This window comes from Gracilinanus agilis, chromosome 6 (genome assembly GCF_016433145.1).
Source record: "Gracilinanus agilis isolate LMUSP501 chromosome 6, AgileGrace, whole genome shotgun sequence".
Classification (NCBI taxonomy): domain Eukaryota; kingdom Metazoa; phylum Chordata; class Mammalia; order Didelphimorphia; family Didelphidae; genus Gracilinanus; species Gracilinanus agilis.
The window spans coordinates 276596253-276617089 of record NC_058135.1 but is presented as its reverse complement, the minus strand read 5'-3'; the positions used below and the strand labels follow the sequence as shown (position 1 = coordinate 276617089).

General features: G+C 34.6%; 1 protein-coding gene across 1 annotated transcript; it reads right to left on the bottom strand.

Annotated features, from left to right (window-relative positions):
• Positions 1-17132: 17132 nt before the first annotated feature.
• On the bottom strand, positions 17133-18071 carry LOC123251309 (olfactory receptor 8K1-like). Its single transcript, XM_044680544.1, has one exon. It carries the CDS (start codon positions 18069-18071, stop codon positions 17133-17135), a length of 939 nt encoding a protein of 312 aa, XP_044536479.1.
• Positions 18072-20837: the final 2766 nt, after the last annotated feature.

The window sequence follows — 20837 nt, the reverse complement described above, 5'->3', positions numbered from 1 at the left end:
TAACAAACCCCTTCTAGTTCTAAGCTATATATATATATATATATATATATATATATATATATGATTTTTAAAACATTTTTTTAATTAGAGCAATTGATTTTTCCTTTTTCTCATCTTGTACTGGAAGTACACATATAATCATTATTTATCCTTTTTTTTTTTTAAATTTTACAGTGATATAAGCTTAATGCAAATTCCTGAAGAACCTGAGACTATGGGACTGTGATTTAATGCCTCTCTGTTTGATTCCAGGAGAAGTGCCAAACCACATGGTCACAGAGATTTGACTGAGAATCTGCATGGATTGCAGGAGTTCTATGCCAATACTTGAAGGGCTTGAAACTGGGGTTTGAGTTTTGGAGTCAGCTTTTCTAACGCTTAAAGGCTCAGTACCCCTCAACTTAAATTCCTAGTGAAGCACCTAAGATTGGCTATCATTTTATGGCTCATTCTCTGAGAAGGTGCATGAAAAATTCAGATCAAAGAAAGGCATTTCCCTTATTTCTCTCTCTATATATATATATAGAGAGAGAGAGAATGATAATTTTTCTGTAGTCCTGGCCCTGAATGGGTAATTGCAAACTGCTTAAATCACTTTAATTAAGCCTTGATTCAAAGGCCTGTTATAAGTTTATTTTCCTTACATTTTTTGCACATTTTACATTTCATTCACAAGTTAATTTTTTCTCCTTTTTTTTGAATTTTATTCTTTTTATTTTTTATTATTTCTTTTGCCAGTTGATTTCATGCACCCCGTGACTCACTCAGCCATGCATCCTTGGCTGACCTTTTCAGGGGAGTAATGTGTTATTTAAAATTTCCCTCAGGGGGGTGTCTGTTAAGTTTTTTATAATCATAATGTCTGAATTATAATCTATATTTCAAGTCAATTTTTACTCCTTTAGGAGTAATATCAGGAGGTTAATATTAGTTCTCAGAAAAAAATATATGTTTTGTAATCTATAATGTAAAGTTTAAATTCTTTGAGAGTAATTTCAGGATAAGGATTTTGCCATCTCCCCAGAATCCAGAATATGAACCTGTTTGGTGGAGGCAACAAAAGATGCCTAAAGACCCTTCACTGGATCATTAAGATCCAAATTTGAATTTTGGGATGCAGTTGATTTGAACTATGGGGGTTGAACGAGTTGAATGCATTTATTTTGAATGGACAATCTTATACCAGTGGGGGACTGCCCCAAATTGGCTTTTTGTTAATGCAGCTAGCTTTTGTCCTCTTTTATTTTGGTTTAAGATCCACTGAAAAAGACCAGTCTTTTTTCAACAGATCTCAGGGGGGATAATGTGTTATTTAAAATCATTTGGGATATTTGGAACTACATTTCCCATGGTCCAACGGGTTTCCTGTTTTAGATTACATCTTCAAGGTGAGGGACGGCTTTAAATATTGGGAAGTGACTTTGAACTTCCTCTTTAGCTACCTGGGCGAGGGAAGATATGAAAATAACAATAACATACCTTTGGCTGGTCAAGATTGAGATTTTGCCTTTGTGTATACACATTTGGGACAGATGGTACAAATAGGCAAGGTATGAGACCCAGAAATAAACAGGAGGTGGTCAATAGATTGAATAATCTAGAGAATTTTAAAAATCTTTTAGAAAGAGATATGTGGGTTCTTTGGATAGAGCAATGGCCCTGAAGTAAAGAAAAACTATGAAATCTACCCTCACACATGAGCCATGTGACCTATGGGAGGTAGCATTATCTGTTTTGACCACTTTTTCTTTCTTGTAAAATGAGACTAATAATAGCACATATAGGGCAGGATTTTTGTAAGTGTAAAATGAAATTATCAGGAATCTAAGAGGGAGAGTGCATAAGCCGCTGGGCTTAAATTTGGGAAAACTGAGTTCAAAGGTGATCTCAGTCACTGATTAACAATGTGAACCTGAGAAAATCACTTAATATCTGCCTGCCCCAGTTTTTTGAACTTTGAAATCAAGATAATCATAAAGCTTCCTAATATAATTGTTGTGTGGATCAAATAAGATACTTTTCTGTAATGTTATGTGGTAATCACCATATATAGTTGTTGAGTTGAATACAACTCTTTATTACCCTATGGACCGTACTGTCATGAGTTTCTTTTGGCAAAAATATTGGAGGGGTTTGCAATCTTTTTTTGTTTGTTTGTTTATGCAAACAAAAATTTTTATTTAATTTTTAAAGCAAACAAAGCTTGAGTGACTAGCCCAGGTTAATATAGCTAATAAACTGTAGCCCCCAATAGTGAGAGTAGACCCTAGTAAAATCACAGTCATAACTTAGAAACAGCTAGACACATAGCCTAGCCATCACATGAGGCCCCCAAACCCTTCCTTTCTAACCATTCCCTGGTGTACTCTCTGAAAACTGTATGATCTTCCAAAAATTACAGATGCAAGAATTCTGTGAGAAGCTTGGTTAGATGGTTTCATATTTGCCTATGATTTACTATCCTATAGAAAACTCTGCCTAAGCTTCAGTGAGGTAAACTATATCATTGTACTAAGATTATAAATCATTACTAACCCTTGTCCCTGTAAAAAAGTTACCTAGTCCCTTAGCTTAAATCACTTTCTCTATACATACTTTCCTGAAATCAATAAACTTTGTCACTGATCAGCAAGAGACTTTAGCCTGTCTGTGACTTTCCTGATCCAGTCTCATTCCTCTTATGCCATTCCATGACCCACAAATTATTTGATGAGCTAGACTCATCAGTAAACATGTAAGGCCATATTTAACTTTGGTCTTCCTGGCTCCACACTAAATATTCTATTCACTGAGCTATCTAGCTGCCTCCAATATTTACTTGTTTCTTTCCTTTCTTAATGACTTCAAACTTTTTGAAGGAGGCCCATTTAAAATAAAAGTATAATTCTACAGGTACTATTGCATGGATTTGAAACAGAACCCAATAATATAAAAAATGAATTCACGGCTCTTGAGGTAGTTCATGTCAATTCAGGAAATTTCTAATTTTTAGTGACACAGCATAGCTTAGTGGAGAGAAGCCTTCTTTGGCTGAGCAAGAAAGAGTGAAGGTATACACAGTCTAGCATCACATCAATACAGGTAATAAGAGATGATAGGCACCAAAGTTAGTAGCCATAAATTTTGGTATCTTGGGACAAGATTCATGACTCAGATAGATTTTGAACATGACTAAAATCTTTCTCCCACTCCACTACATTTATCAAAAGTAACCTATTCCTCTAACTTGAGTAATTTTCCCAATTTTCTGAAATACTTGAACTTATGGAGGCTGAATAAACAACAATACTATAATACTTAATCTGGTCTATGCAATCTATCAATTTTTTTGATTCATATATGCCTGATTTGAGATGCAGTTCTAGCCTTTTGTTCTGAAGAATATATCTCCTTGTTATCATAATGTGTGTGTTTATTCCTCCCAGAAGAACACAAAATTCTTGAGGACAGAGATTGTTTTGGTTTTGCCATTTAATTCTTAGCCCTTAGCCTAGTAGTACTTAGTGAGTAACAGGAATTTAATAAGTGGCTATTAAATAATAAACTGGAAAAATTTAGAAAGAAAACTCATTATTTAGAATACTAAGAGAAATTGGCAAAAGAAATGAATGAATTAGAAAAAGAATATAGAATTTCCTTTGGTCTTATTAACAAGGCAATATTTCATTTCTTGTATTGATATCATTTTCATCCAAATGACAATAATTATAAAATAGAATCAATGGCTTTTGCATATTTTTCATTCTGATTCCAATTAATCATTAAAATTACTAATGTTTAAATAAATACAAATGAATTTTCATTTATGCAAAATATAATTTTCATTGTCTGGAACTGTGCACCCATATACATTGAAACATAATTTCCCTGAGGTTTGATTAGAAAATTCAAATAGTAACAGTAATTGTTCTGAGTTATGAAAATGGAAAACAACGAATTTTTATAATGATCTCAATTGTTGCCTGCACTGTCTACAATTCTGCCTTGAACTGAATTTAATAATATACTCTCTCATAAGAGGTCTTACCAGTCAGTACTCACCAATTGACAGATGTTCATTACTTCCCTATGAGATAAAAAAAATATGCAGGCCTTTCTTTCCCTTCCATTATTATGAAGATGTCTTTGAGGTTCCTGATCAATATAGAAGACCTGCTACCTGAGATTCAACAACAGCCTGACATCTCCTGTTCAGAAGAAGTGCCTTCCAGCATTTAGAGATTCTTGGGGAGCAGTTCCCTAACCCCCTCATTCCTTCCTTAGACCTTGCCATATAGTGTCCCTCATATAGTTAACAAGCTGAATAGAATTATATAAGCAATAGGATTATAGGGGAAGGGCAGGTGAAACTCAGGATTGAGACAGAATCAATCTCTCCTGGGCAAAGGATCTGGTGGGGGGAAAATTTGGGGGTCTCCTGTACCCACCGTCCTACATTATCCTGCACCCAACCCTTTAACCCATGTTTTAATAAATAAGAGAAAAGATCAGATTGTGTTTAGATCCATTTGGGAAACTGTTTAGTATAGAGAGCCAGCTCTATATTTTTGGGGTCCTGAGTGGTGTTTAGTGGCATCACATTGAAAAGACCAGAAACAGAAAACTGAGAACAGCCAGACTAGTGGTTAGCCCGTAGCTACTCCAATTTCATGGAGTTTTGACTTTATTAAATACTGGTTTCAAACAAAGAACACAAAGAAAGAATCACAGCTGTGAAGGGGTTACAAATCATACACAAACCCATTAAAGTCTAAAACGTAGAGAGATAGGTACAAGGTCAAGGGCCAAATTCCAACCACCAATTAGTAAGAAATTAATTCTGGGAGCAGAAATATATTTCATAGAGATTTTTACTAATTGCATTCTATCCCCTAGATTTACAGGACTGCACCTGGACAGATAAGGTCTTATCTAACTTGGTCTGTGTCCAGCCTTGACTAAGTAATATATTTTTTAGAGTTCAGGATTTTTAATTATCAAGGAGAAAAATGGTTAACTCAGTAGCTGCTGGTCTGCTTAAGGACTCAAAGCTTCCCAATACAAATATTGAGAAAAGGTGGGGATCTAAAAATCAGTCAAAAGAGGAGTCTCAGATTTTTACCTTATATGGCCCACTTTGTCTGCAACCTGACATGCAGTGCAGAAAAAAAACTATACATACAGTTTTACTTGCCAATGATTTTGTAATGGGATCCAGATAAAATATCTATTACAGACTATATTTCTCTAAATGATTCCCAATCCAATGTTTTTGGATTAACCAACCTGCTGGTCCCAGAGCTTTTCAGGGCTCAGGTGGCCAGGACCAAACACAAAGTCTGCCTCAGCCTGGATTGGTTACATAGGGAATCCAGATAATAGGCCCTATTTTTTTAAACCCTTGTACTTCGGTGTATTGTCTTATAGATGGAAGATTGGTAAGGGTGGGCAATGGGGGTCAAGTGACTTGCCCAGGGTCACACAGCTGGGAAGTGGCTGAGGCCGGGTTTGAACCTAGGACCTCCTGTCTCTAGGCCTGACTCTCACTCCTCTGAGCTACCCAGCTGCCCCCAATAGGCCCTATTTTGACCCTATTTCTCTAATTGGCCTTCTACAGTTTAGGGAGGGAGTGTAAGTCAAGTCAGACTATGCTCCATCTTAAGTCTGACCAGGTACTGTGAAGAGGGGGAAGTTTCAATGAACCGTGGCTCACTTCAACACTGAACCTGGCCATCATACACTTCATTTTCTGAAGGTATCATTCCTTCAGACCCCCAGGGGTCTGGGCACACCATCCCTAGGTCCCCCATTTTTCAAAGGGACCCTATTAGTCTCACAGTGTTAAGGGGTAAAACTGAGTGAGAAGGGGATTGCTATACAGACTCCATCTTATTCCCAGCAATATCCCTCCCTCATAAACAGCCCCTTAATACAGGTGTTACAAGTTTTGATTATCCCCAGTTTATACCTATGGAAACTGGGACAGAGCTTGAATAACTTGCTTAGATTACGTGATTGAGGTTTGTTTCATATTCAAGGTTTCCTGACCCTGGTGTAGTGTGCTTTCTATTGTTAGTTTTATAAAACACAGGAATATAAAATTTGATTCTTCATGATTCTTTCCTATGTAGAATTTTCCTGGGATAACTGTTAGTATTCTTTAATCAGAACTGAATAAATTTGAAATGTTTGTATCAGTGGATGAATCAATCATATATTTCTTCCTCTTCCTTCCCATTGCCCTGTTGTCAAAATTATAAGAAGAAAGATGTTCCTGTCTACCACCTCCATACCCCACCTCCACATACAAAGAGGAAAAAAGATAACATAATTAACAATGGAATGAGACCAGGCTTATAGCCATGGCTACTTGATTGAAGGCTTCTTCCTCAATTATGCCATTCTCCTCTAAAACCATCTTTTTATCAGGAGATCACCGATACATTCCTTGACAAATAAAGAGTAACCTTGACTAGAAATCTTTGCTACCTAAACCTCTACTGTACTTTAGATTTCTTTAATATTCAATTAATTGCTGTGCACAAGTGCTGTCCATTTTACCATTTCAGGCTTGACCCTGTATCCTGCAGGAATTCCACCCTGCCATTTTCATAATACAGAATGACATAGTCTGTGTATCTGACCCTTATCATCATGACTCTGCTTAGAATCTCAGGTGAACAATGACTTCATTTCTGTACCATTCTTATTTCTTCAGTTCTCTAATCATGGTACATCATCTTAATAACCTTGTGTAAACCTATCACAATTCAGACTTCCTGGCACAGTATTCTGGCTGCCATATCTCCTACACCCAGGATAATCAGTTCTCTTCTCTGCTTCAAATGCAATAGTTTATACTAAATTGGGTCCTCCATCAACATAGAACATGTTCTATATCAAAGATGTTTTTCAAACTTTCATTTATTAATATATTTCCTTTTGTTTCTCCTCCCCTCACAAGAGCTCCTAGGGGAATTAGGTATCTATACATTTTAAGAGATGTTTTATCCTCTATATTGACCAGGGGTAGCCTGTACAAAGAATGCCAAATATTGTTACACATATAAAGGGTCATGGAAGTCCAAGAGATGATTATAATTCAAAGAAGCTGACAGAGGGTTTGGAAGTATCTCTCTCATTATTCAAATGTCATATGAAATATCAAGTCAGAATAGTATCCTCAATATTTATGCATTTTACTTTCCCCTGGTCTTTGATATAATGTATTTTTAAAACTAACTGACAAAAATAATTTTTAATTAAAATTATGACAGATGTTTCTTTTTCAAAAAAGAGAGAAAACTTGGGAAGAACTTGACTAAAAAATTAAGGAGACCTTACCTGCTTCTAATAATGTAATGGAATTACACACTATATTGAATTTTAAAGAGAAGGCTAACATCTATTTTAAAATACTCTTTTCAATGCACCTTTTACCAATTTACTACTCAAACTATAGGTCAAGGAAGTGAGCATGGGAATGACCAAGGTATAAAACAGAGGGGTCATTTTTTTTAAATCAAAAGAATGACTAGAATAGGGCTGCAAGTACATTAAGAGAAGTGCCCTTATTAATAAAACCACCCTTGTGAGGTGAAAATCACATGGGGAGAATGTTTCCTATTTGGCCTCTACAGAGTTCATTGTGATGATGGCCACAACAATGACTATGTAGGAAACAAGGATAATCAAGACGTATGGAACCAAGTTAAATGCAGAAAGAATCATAAAGATAAGCTCAATTTCACTTGTGTCTGAACATATAATGAATAATGAAGGCAGAGTCACAATAGAACTGTCTTGTTTTATTAGGTTTACAGAAAGATGAATTAATAATCTTAATTATGGCTACTAAGAGTACCATGTGACTAAACATGTATGAGATAGGCACCGGTATCTACATATTATTGAGGTTAAAGGTTGTGGGATGTGAAAGATAAAACAAATGAGGAAACAAAGGTTTGATGTTCTGGGCATATCAATTTATTAAACAAAGCATGCCAAATGCCTAACTTTTTGGGACAAGGACCCCTTCTTCGGCTAAGGATTGGACCCCAAATACAAAGGAACAAAGAGTTTGATATATTAAAAACAATTAATCAGCTAAGGCCAATAAGTGAAAAGCAATCCATAAAATTAGGTAATCTGATTTCTAATTAAAAAAAAAGTAGGGACTTTCTTTTTAAGAGAGGGACATCACACAAGTACAAGTCTTTATAATTAGAAAAAGAAGTGTTCAACTCTGACCCCCTTCAAATGACTATATTTAATCAAAGGAATTTGGAAAAATAATTGGTCAGTATGGGACCAGTTAAATGATAAATAATATCAGCTTATTTTATGAGTTTTACCCATTTCAGTTATTAGAGGTTGATGTGATAGTCTGAGGGCTGAGAGCTCTCAGAGCCACCTACCCCTGCTGTTTCAATTGACTCTTCAAATATTGACAGTTCAAAGACATGCCTTAGGCTTGCTTGTAAGCTTTTGGTCTTTGTTTTTTAGCAAGTCAGGAATTGATTAAATTGTAGCCTTGGACTTAGGTATAAGTTTTTGGTCTTGCTCTGTACTAATTAGGCACATCCTTGATTGTCTTGTCTTAGAACTCCACCCTGATCTTTAGGTGAAAAGATTGAGGGGGGGCTGTTAGTACTATCAGTCACCCCAAAATGTGAACTATGTCCTCATTTCAAGCCCAAACTGGGACTCCTGACTTCCCTCTGGGATCACACAGATCATTCCACTTCAGCCCAGACTCCCTTGGGTTGGGACTCCAGACTTATCCATGGGTCTGAAATTTCAAGGTGTGTGGGTTGGCTTGGACCACTATTTGCTCAAGCAGGATCTTAGGGTTCCAATGTTAGCTTGAACATAGGTTCCAAACCTGGGACAGCAGATGTGGGGTAGGGGTGTATGGTTTGCTCTTGGCTTGCTCTTCACTCCTTGCTATAATCTTGCTACTTGTGCTTTCTTCTCACCCCAGTGCCCCACCTACTTTTGGGTTTTTCTTTTCTTGAAAGTTGTTTTACTCTGTCTCCTTATTGATTCTTTCACTCCTGTATTTGCTTTTTGGCCATTTTAAAATAATGGTTGGAGAGGATTCTCATGGTGACTCTGGATCTGGTCTGGTTTACTCTGCCATCATGGCTCCAACACCTGACACTAAAAGCTGCTTTTCAAAGAGTCTGAGGAATTAGATTCCAGATTGCCAACATTGAGGGGTTTATGGAGAAAACAGCTTTCATGAAATCCTCCAAATTCTGGGGACTTCATTTTGTTAATTATATTTAGTTAGTCTGAATCCATCCATCCATCCATCCATCCATCCATCCATCCTTCTATCTCTCTATGTGTTTTTATTTGTTTAAATGTTTTGGAAAATCTATAATTTCAAAAACTGTGGTACTGAAATTCTTATTAATGAAACAATTCTATCAGATGTAAGGAAATCTACTGTTATAAGATTTGAGTATCAAACTAATCTGGAAAAAAGCACACTACATAAAAATACACATTTGTCAGTATTTTTTAAACATATACTCCAAATCAAAATTACTAGAGAATTCCATGTTGCTTTCCGTCCTCCTGAATTTATATATTCAGGGACATATTTCTACTTCTCTCTCCCCAAACCAAATGATGAATCATATTCCCCAAGTCTTTTCTCATGGCAGAAAAGTCTAGAAGAGATTATATGCTTACCAATATAGTATCACATATCTTTTTCAGGGATTTACGAAAAGCCCGCTCTTCCCTCAGGGGTCTCTGGAGGTGGGATGGCATGGGGAAATGAAGTGAAAATGAGCCAGAGTGCAAGGTAAATGGCAGAGGCTGTTCTCTCTGGTGCCATCTGCTGATTTTTATTTTTATACCCTTTTTTCTTTATGATCTCATACAGGTTTTGATTTTCCCATACATTCAAAATTACATATTAACTTTTAAAATATCATATGATTGACATTTACTAATAATCCTACTGTGATTAAACAAAGAAGCAAGCTTGTCAAAAATCATTAATTGTGGAATGGCTTAGTTGGAACTTATTATTTTCAGCCATCCATAAAATACAAGAACATCATTTCCTTGCTAAGTATAATGATTGATTATAATTTAACTAAATAAATCATGCATATTCTTACTTTATGCTATTCAGACATATAATTAATCAAGAAGATAGTTATGGTAGTTGATTACATCAAATAAGATACAATAATGTCAGTCTGGTCCAAATTTTGTTCCCAATATATTCTTTCATTTTTCACTATTTTTCAAAGGTAAGTTTGCTTTTTTTTTTTTTTTTTTTTTTTTTTTTTTTTTTTTTTTTTTTGCTTTCTGCTACAGGGTTAATAAGAGTGAAGTTCTGGAAGGGTGATTCTGTGCTAATTTGTCATTCCCCTGTTTACCTTGTAACTTATGTTTCCTTGGTCAGTGGGAGTTTTGGAGCAAATCCAGGCCAAGTACATTTTTGCTGGGGAATTTTAGAAACTTGCATTAACTCACTAACTGCTGGTTTATTGTGGGGATGATTCTAGGAGAAGTTTTTTATTATGGGGGTTTGTTTAGAGGTTTATTTTGAGATAGTGAGAAGTCTGTGACTGTGGTTGTTCTTGCCATGAACCTGTATTGTTTTTCTATGTCTCCCTGGGACTGAATAAGGATACTGGTTGCAATATTTTCAGTAAAATGTGAATGCTAATGAGAAAAGAGTCACACAGGGGAAACTGAGTGAGAGATTTCCATCCTTCTGACACCTGCTTTGTGGGTTCCAGAGATGGTTACGAGCTGTTCTAAATGACATGGGCTTTGATGGCTTCCTGCAGGGATTGAAGTTGAAAGAAAGAGCAAGAAAAAATCCAAAACAATTAGATCTAACAACTAGATTCTTTCTTAGTTGTTGAAACTAAAAGGGATGTCCTACCTCTAGGCATCTTTGCCCTAACAAACCAAGAACTTTCTCCTAAGAATATACAGGGAGACTGTTCTAATAGAAATGTCTTAATACATTTGATTGACAGAAAGATGATTTAAAAATTGTTTTTGTGATCAATACTGACATCATGATGCTGTAGAGGTATGATATAGCCTCAAAGATGCAATATATTCTCTATGACATAATAACAATGTAGAGGAGGGGCCTACAGAGATAGTCACAGAGCAGTCAAAGGCCATGACTGACAAGATAAAAAGTTCAATAGTGATAAATACCCCAATTAAAACTAGCTTTATAAAATATCTGTTACAGGAAATGATTTTTTTAATCGTCCATGAAACTAACCAGCATTTTTTTTTGATCAATAGCCATGGAATATCCAACATCAATACATGTCAAATATCTGAGGGAAAAAGTATATGGAGTTTTGGAGATGGGAATCACAAGTGGTTAGGATGATGAGGCACATGTTCTTCAGAAATATGGAGATGTAGTTAAGGAAAAGAATCAAAGAGGGGACCCTGAAACTCAAAATGGTTTGTGATGATATAAAAATCACGTCAGTCAATTCATTCCCAGTGCCTTAATCCTAATTTATATATAAATACACATATGTGTGTATGTGAATTAATTGATTAATTCATTTATTTGCTTGTGTTTTATCTCCAATATTAGATTGCAATTTCCTTGAGAGTAAGGGCTATTTTCTATCTTTTTGAGTCCCTGATACTTAGGAGAATGTCTGGCATGTAGAAAATATATGTGTATGTGTATTTATAGATTAATTCATTTATTTGTTTGTCTTTTATCTCCACTATTATGAAGTAGGTTACTTCAGAAAATGAGTCCAGACACCCATTCAAATTAGTGGAACCAATATTTATTTATTAATATACTGATTAATAAATGTACCTAGCTGGCCAGGGCAACCTTCCTAGTCAAGGCTTCCCTGAATTAAAATTATAATGCAGTTTTCATAGGGTTCAAGATACAAAGAAAATGTTCATAAATGATACATAACTTTGGGGAACCCGCAGCAACCCTTATCATCTGTTTGAAAGCTATTTTTGGTCAGTAGCAATGGATTGGGGACTTTTCCACTATATCTCTTATCCTGGACTGTGAGGCAGTAAAGGGAGTCATTTTCTCATGTGAATGTTTTTTGTTTTTTGTTTTTTTTTTTACATTCACAGAAAGCTCATTTCCGATTTTTACTTTTCCCCAGGAAAAAATGTTTTTTCTGGACAGTGACTTAGTTTACCTCACTTCAATTAGATTGCAAGTTCCTTGAGAGTAAGGGCTATTTTCTGTCCTTTTGGGTCCCTGGCACTTAGGAGAATGTCTGACATACAGCAAATGTGTAATAATGTTGTGTTTCAAATTCATGTATACTTTTGTTTTCCTTTTTTTATTCTTGCTTCTCATTTTATTTTTCAGCAGTATATTCACTTCACATTATTTTTCACTAAGATTTTTTGGAATACTTTGAATAGATTATGGCACAGATAGCCTGATATTTCTGGGTATATATCACAGTGCTTGATCCAGCTGAAGAACATTTGAGTGAAAATTAAAGAAATGTGCATTTAATGACTGTGATGATGAAGGGGAGAAAAAAGAAGAGGAAAAAGAAGAGAAGGAGGCATATTATTGGTTATGGTAAATTATTATTGACTTTATGAAAATGGCAGTGATTACATTGATTAACTTGATTTCTCAAAGTTGAAAGATATCCTGTAAAGCACATAGTACTTGACTTATAATCAAAAGACCTTGGTTACAACCTTGTCTCTGACACTGGGAGAGTAGATGGCCTCAATATGTTATTTAATCTTTTTTTTTTTTAAAGAACACTTACCTTCCATCTTGGAGTCAATACTGTGTATTAGCGCCAAGGCAGAAGAGTGGTAAGGGCTAGGCAATGGGGGTTAAGTGACTTGCCCAGGGTCACACAGCTAAGACGTGCCTGAGGCCAAATTTGGACCTAGGACCTCCCATCTCTTGGCCTGGCTCTTGATCCACTGAGCCACCCAGCTGCATCCTTAATCTTTTTTTAAAGCTCATTTTCTTCATATAAAAAATGGTGTTAATAATATCAATTGTGTTTTCCTCAAAGGATTTTTGTAATATTTTGATAAGATAATGTTTATGAATTCTATATATGAATATCAGCCAGTATTTATCATTTTTCCCCTTATACCTGTCTTAAAGTGTGTACACTGAAAGCATTTAGATATTATTCTCACTTCTCTGAAATAATCAATTTAAGGGAAAATATCAAAGAATTTAGACAAAACAGAAAAATACAAAAGCTCCCCTAATATCACTTTACCAATTTAAAGATATCAATGCCCTCATTGGCACCTCACAGCCAAGAAGGTGAAGTAAAGGTAAGTTCTTAACTAAGCTTCCCAAACCCCACTCCTAACAACATGATAGAAATGCCTCTATTTAAAAGAACAAACAAACAAAAAACCAAACTCTTACCTTATTTATTCCAAGGTAAAAGAGTGGTAAGGGCTAGGCAATGAGGATTAAGTGACTTGCCCAGGGTCATACATTGGGAAGTATCTCAGGCCAGATTTGAACCCAGAACTTCCCATCTATAGGCATGGCTCTCAATCCACTGAGATACCAAGCTGCCCCCCCAATGAATTCTTAAGTGACAGAACCCCCCAAAAAACATATGATGAAATTATTTCCCATTCCAAGACAACTCATGAGTTTTGCCTGAAATGTATTTATCACTAGGATGAAAATAGATCACAGATCAATGGAAGCCATTCCTTTGGAGGCCAGCAATAATTTTAGGGATTGGCTGATTTTATTGTAGTAGTTTCTGGATCTCTCAACCTACAAAGGTAGAGGTTGGATAACTGTCAACCTTTTGATAGCATTGGGAATTCAACTCTGTTGTATTACCAATATATGACCAAAATTTGCATTCCCTTAGTGCAGATTAGCACAGGACCTTGGACTTACTTTTAAGGTTAGGAAGAACTGGGACACTGGACTTAGGTGAAAGGAGATGGGGGAAGAGAGAAAGATAAATGGAAAGAAAAAAAACCAAGACTGAAGGTAATTAATTATAACTGAGAATTGGAATTGGATGAACCTACTCATAAAATAGAAGCAGACAGCATAATGAGTACCTGGTTTAGATATAAAAGATGATAGTAAAAGCAAATTTGGGGAGGATGGAATACTATATCTGTCAGATCTATAGATAAGGGAAGACTTTATGACCTAGCAAGAGATATAGAATATTACAGGATATAAGACGGACAGTTTTGATTACATTAACTTTCATAAAGTTTTTCCCAAACAAAACTAATGCAGCCACAATTACCACAAAAGTAAAAAACTGGTGGAGAATTTTATTATAAGATTCTCTAATAAAGGCCTCATTTGTTACATTTATAAATAACTCAGTTAAATTTATAAGAATAAAAGTAATGCCCAATTAATAAATGGTCAAATGATATGAACAGGCAGTTTTCAGATGAAGAAATCAAAGGTTTGAATGATCATGTGAAAAATTTTCTAAATCACTATTGATGAGAAAAATACAAATTAAAGGAACTCTGAGATACCACCCCTCATACCTATCAAAAAGATAGAATGTAATAGAAAATGAAAATGACAAATTTGGAGGAGACTGAGGGGAAATGGGACACTAATGCACTCTTGCTGGAGCTATGAACTGATCCAGCCATTCTGGAGAGCAAATTGAAGGTATTCCCAAACTGTGTGTACCCTTTTACCCAGTTCTACTACTATTCTATTTGTATCCTAATGAGAAAAAAACATGAAAGGATCTAGATGTACAGTCACAACTACATTTTTTTTCACAAGAATGCAGTCAGATGTCAAAAAAAAAAAAGACATTGCTCATGGGTAGGGCAAACAAATCTAATAAAATGACATTTCTACTTAAATTAATTTGTCTCTTTAGTACCAAGATTATAGAACTACTTAAAATTGTTTAAGAGAGCTAGAAGAAAATTATAAAATTCATAAAGAAGAACAAAAGCCAAAGAATAAAAAAAATATGAAGGAAGGTGGCTTAGCTATACTAGTTCTCAAACTGTATTATAAAAAGGTAACAACATGATACTAGCTAAGAAATAGAAGAATGAGTCAATGGAATAGATAAATCACTCAAAATGCATAGTAGAAGATGATAGTAATGTAATATCTGACAAAGCCAGAAAACTATTTTTTTAAACCCTTAACTTCTGTGTATTGGCTCTTAGGTGGAAGAGTGGTAAGGGTGGGCAATGGGGGTCAAGTGACTTGCTCAGGGTCACACAGCTGGGAAGTGTCTCAGGCCAGATTTTAACTTAGGACCTCCCATCTCTAGGCCTGACTCTCAATACACTGAGCTACCTAGCTGCCCCCCAGAGAACTAAATTTTTTGAAGAACTCACTATATGAGAAAACTGCTGGGAAAATTGGTAAACAGAATGGATGGCAAAACCCAGGAATAGACCAACACATCATACCATTTACTAAGGTAAAATCAAAAAGATTTTTTGTTTTAGAAATAAATCATATTTTATATTAGAAATAAAGGGCAAATCCATAAACAAATTAAAGGAGCATGGAATAGTTTACCTGTCAGGTCTAAGCATAAGGGAATAACCTACATTCAAACATGACATAGAAAACATTGTGAGTTATAAAATAGATATCTTTGACTACATTGAATTATTACTATTATTATTTGCAAAACAAAAACAAGTGAAATTAATATTAGAAGGCAAACAGCAAACTGGGGGCAAATTTTCTTAACAAGTGTTTCTGACAAACATCATTTCTTAAGTCTATAGAGAACACAGTCAAATTTATAAGAATACAAAATTCTCTCTAAATTACTAATGGTCAAAGGATAAGAACACACAGTTCTCAAAGAAAAAAATAAAATTCTCTTCAGTCATATGATAAAACTTATCCAAAACATTCTTAGTTAGAAATATGTGAACTGAAACAACTCTAAAATACCACTACACACATATCAGATTGCTATTATAACAAAAAAAAAACATGATAAATATTAGAGGAAATTAAAAAAAAAAAACTGGGACACTAATAAACTGTTGGGGCAGCTTTGAACTGATGTAACCATTCTAGAGAGCAAATTGGAATTATTCCTAAAGGGCCAAAAAGTTGTGCATATCTTTTACCCTAGTAATGCCATTGCATCTATATCCCAAAGTGTTCAAAGAGAAGAGAAAAGTACACATTTGTGCTTTTCTTTTTATAGAAGTTATTTATAGAATTTATAGAATTCTATTTATAGAAGCTCTTTTTGTATTGGCAAAGAACTGGAAACTGAAGAAATACCCTTTTGGAATAAGTTATATAACCTATATCTGTTTCTACTCCAGCACAAGAATGAAAGACCTAGAACTGGAGTTATAAGAAGGGAAGAAAACTGTCTTCAATAATTTGAATGTTTATCACAAAGAGGGAATACATTCTTAATACTTTATTACAGAGAAAAAGAGTAGGAGCAATGATTGGAAAGAGGGAATATTGTGGCAGACATCTTAATAATAAGAGAAATTAAAAAATAGAATAGTTGCTATGACAGATTATTTGATTCTTATACATGCAATTTCCCTTAAAAAAATTCATTGTTAGCAAGAAATATTTTTTAATCTATGTATGTCCAGTGACTAGCACTGTGCTTCATGTCAGCATTCTCTAAATGTAATTAATGGATTGATTCTCCCACAGATGATAACTACAACCAATGTTGCTTTTTACTTTTGGCATACATAATAAAATAGATTATTTTCATAGAAGTATTAGGTGCTAAATCCTCTAATAGGTCACTTTGATCAAAAGATTCATGAAACTAAAACAAATAGGATTACTGAAGACTAATAATTATATAGAAATGTAACAATAAAAAATCCTCTCAGTGCATATTAGTGAAGATATTTTCTGCAAAATAAAATTGGAGATCAGGCCTAGAGACAGGAGGTCCTAGGTTCAAACCCGGCCTCAGCCACTTCCCAGCTGTGTGACCCTGGGCAAGTCACTTGACCCCCATTGACCACCCTTACCACTCTTCCACCTATGAGAAAATACACCGATGTACAAGGGTTAAAAAAAAATAAAATAAAATTGGAAAGAAGTTAAGGAATCTAGCTGCTTTACTTGATTTTCATAATACAATGGAATCAAAGCATATATTAGTTGTAAATGAGAATATTTACATTAGTTTTTTAAAGAGTCTTTTCAAAGCACCTTTTACTTCTTTGTTCCTCAAGCTATAGATCAATGGGTTGAGCATGGGCATTATCAGAGTGTAAAATACAGAGGCTATTTTGTCTGTGTCCAAGGAGTGGCTTGATTGAGGTTGTAGGTACATAAATATAAGTGTCCCATAAAACACAGTTACTACTGTGAGATGAGAGCCACAGGTAGAGAAGGCTTTCTGCCTACCTTCAGCAGAGTTCATCCTGAGGATAGTCACAAGAATAATCATATAGGAGGCAAGGATTATTGATACTGAAGAAATCAAATTAAATGCAGAAATGATCATAATGATTAATTCAGTCTCACTTGTGTCTGAGCATACAATGGACAGTAAAGGAAGACTGTCACAATAAAAATGACGTATTACATTGGATTCACAGAAGGACAAATTAAAAAGCTTTATTGTGATCACTAAGGAAACCATAAGACTATGGACATATGAGATAGCCAATAAGATCCAACATACCCTGTCTGACATGATGACCATGTAGAGAAGGGGCTTACAGATAGCCACATAACGATCATAGGCCATGGCTGACAAGATAAAAAATTCACTGGTTATAAGTACAGCAATGAAACCTATTTGTATTGCACATCCATTGTAGGAAATGATGTTTTTCTCCACTGTGAAACTGACCATCATTTTTGGACCAATAGCTGTGGAATAGCCAAGATCAACATATGCCAGATGCCTGAGAAAAAAGTACATGGGTGTTTGCAGGTGGAGATCAACACTGGTTAAGATGATAAGGCCCAGGTTCCCCAGTGCTATGGCCATGTAATTGAGTAAAAATACCCCAAAGAGGGGGCCTTGTAGCTCAGGATTATTTGTGATGCCAATGAGAATGAATTCAGTCACCTGACTTCCAATGGTTTTATTCAAATTGGTCATTTTTTCAGTCTAAGGAAGAGAATCTGAAGATAAAATGAAATTTCATTTGAGTATTATTTGTGTAGTCAATTAAACAGTTAATGAATAGAAATATCTTAGATAAAATAAGTCATAATTTTCCCAGTCAATTATACTTTATTCATATCATACCTAATCCTATCTTATCATGAAGAGAAAAATCAATATGATTTTAGTTTACAAAATGAATTATAAATTACGAAGCTCCTTAGGATAGAAAAGGATTAACTTTTAAAATATTGTAACTTTAATTTTTTGTGAAAAATAATTTTAATGAGTATGCAGATAGATCATAATGGGACAGGACAATATTATATATACACACATATGTAATGTATTTTTTAAATCTAATTTAATAATAAATTATTTAAATATGTGTGTGTGTATATATATATATAACATTTAAATAATCAGTGGGCCTAAAAAAACTATGATGAGATAGTATATGAGGATAGATTTTTGAGAATACCTTATTGAGACATTATGGTGAAGTAGGTATCAGTAAGGGCTACTGTGTCAAAAGGAGTCAGATATGGCTGAATAACTGAAAAATAAAAATGTCAAGTTGACCTTAAAGCCAAAAAGATCTAGATTCCAAAATCATATCCAGCACATTTCTGCATAGTACCATGTGTCATGTAAATTCCTATTGTAGACAAAGAGATGGCCAATTCCAAGAGATGGAATTCCTTCTTAAGAATGTCCCAAATAATTCAAATGAAAGATATGGTAGCTATTTCAGTCTTTTTTTGCTAGCTTTAACTATGACCTTAAGCAAAACACTAGGGATCTCCTCAATCTATATAAGATCATTTCCCTTTATCTTATCAGAGAAAGAATATTTTGCTTCCTGCTTTATGATTAAAACCTAGGATTTTGCCTTTCATTTCAGGTCACATAAAAGGTCTTTTTTTTTAAAATTACATTTATCTTCAGATGATGTTCAATTACCAAGTAAATATCAAAGATTACTGGGATCCCATATATTATTAGAGGTCAATATTCCTTGACAAATATTACTTGAATTCTCTGGTAGCAGAAAAATATCTGTAACATTGATCTGATCTAGAATATGTCATCTTATTTCCTTTCTAAAATAATTTCTTGAAATATAAAATTGAATGAATTCATCACAGGCCTCTTCAATGGGCATAGTTATTGTCTTATTGAACTGGCTTACATGGATATCCTATGACTTTTGATAACTGCTTAAATGAAGTCATGAAGAATAAGGTTACCTGCTTGTCTGGAAGAGAGAATCTTCTGTGGCTTTTTCACATTATCCATACTACTGGCATTCAGAGGGAGATTTTATGGGTTTCCTAGTTCCCATGTGATCATGTCTCTGGAGTACTGAAAAAGTTTAATGAATTCCACATTAGTGTGTCATGTAAATTGTCCAGTCTTTGAGATATTGCAATTTTGTAGCCTTATACAATTACTTGAAATATTTATTAAATACTAAACATGTTCCAGGTTTCTTTTGTGGATCATGTATCCTGGTTGTACCAAGTATAAGAACATTGATAGGCATGCAGAATTTCTATAACCAATGAGAAAAGTTAATTTTAAGAATATACATACTAAAGATCAAGTAGATGAAGAGCATGTAGTGCCCAGATTATAACATGAATTTGGATGGGCCAGATGGAGTGTTTGTTGTTTTGGATGCATCTCTAAGACAGATTGGTAAAATTCCCTTAGGCTGGGCACCAAAAATCACCAGGGGGAATGAAGAGATTGATTTGTATTTTGAGAATTATAAGGTCTTTTAGAAGAAACTAGACAATGCATTCAATAAAGGACTGGTTCTGCAGGTAGGAAGAGATGATTTATAATCTGTTCTAATACAGTGACTTTTAACTTTTTGCAAGTAACTTAACCTGTTTCTGCCTATTTTTTTTTCATCACACAAAATAAAGTTAATAAGAGCACTTGAATTGCAGGATTTTCATAAGGGTCAAATAATTTTTTTTTAGGTACTAAAGTTGCCTAGTGGATACTTCTCTGAGCCTGTAACCAATAAAACTGAATTCAAAATTGTCTCAGACCCTTAATAGCACTGTGACCCTAAACAAATAACTTAATGTCTTTCTGGCTCATTTTCTTAAACTTTCAAATGGAGATAATAGCACTATCTGAAAAAAATTATTATAAGGATCAAATGAGATATAATTTATAAAGTAGTCAGCACAGAAGCTGGTTTATAATAGGCATTTAATAAATGTTTGCATGGGTCCTTTCTTAATAACACCAATTATTTTTTTAAATGGTCCATAATTTTATTTTTTAAATTTTAATCAGCATTTTTAAATTCTAAATTCTCTTCCTCCTTCTATCCCAGACTCACATCCATTGTAAAAACAAGCAATTAATATTCATTATATATGGGGGTAAACAACATTTTTCATCTTAAGTCCTTTGGAATAGTAATGGATCATTTTATTGATTCCATTGACTTAGTCTTTCACATTTCATGGTCATTATAATGTTGCTGTTATTGTGTGCAGTGTTCTCTGGTTCTGTTCACTTCACCTTGCATCAGATCATTTATAACTTCACCAGGTTTTGCTGAAAACATCCCCATCACCAAAGGATACACAAAGTTTTATAGCCACTTGAGTATATTTTGTGGCAGTCTTCTGACATAAAGTTCACCTATTGTCTTTGTTTCAAATGAGTGGAGTCACAGTGCAATCTCCAAGTAGTAAAAGTATAGCTGTTCAGAGATTAAGACCTTGTGGGGAT

Excerpts from the sequence above, each read along its gene's own strand:
- LOC123251309 (XM_044680544.1), bottom strand. The coding sequence starts at position 18,071 with ATGACCAATTTGAATAAAACCATTGGAAGTCAGGTGACTGAATTCATT.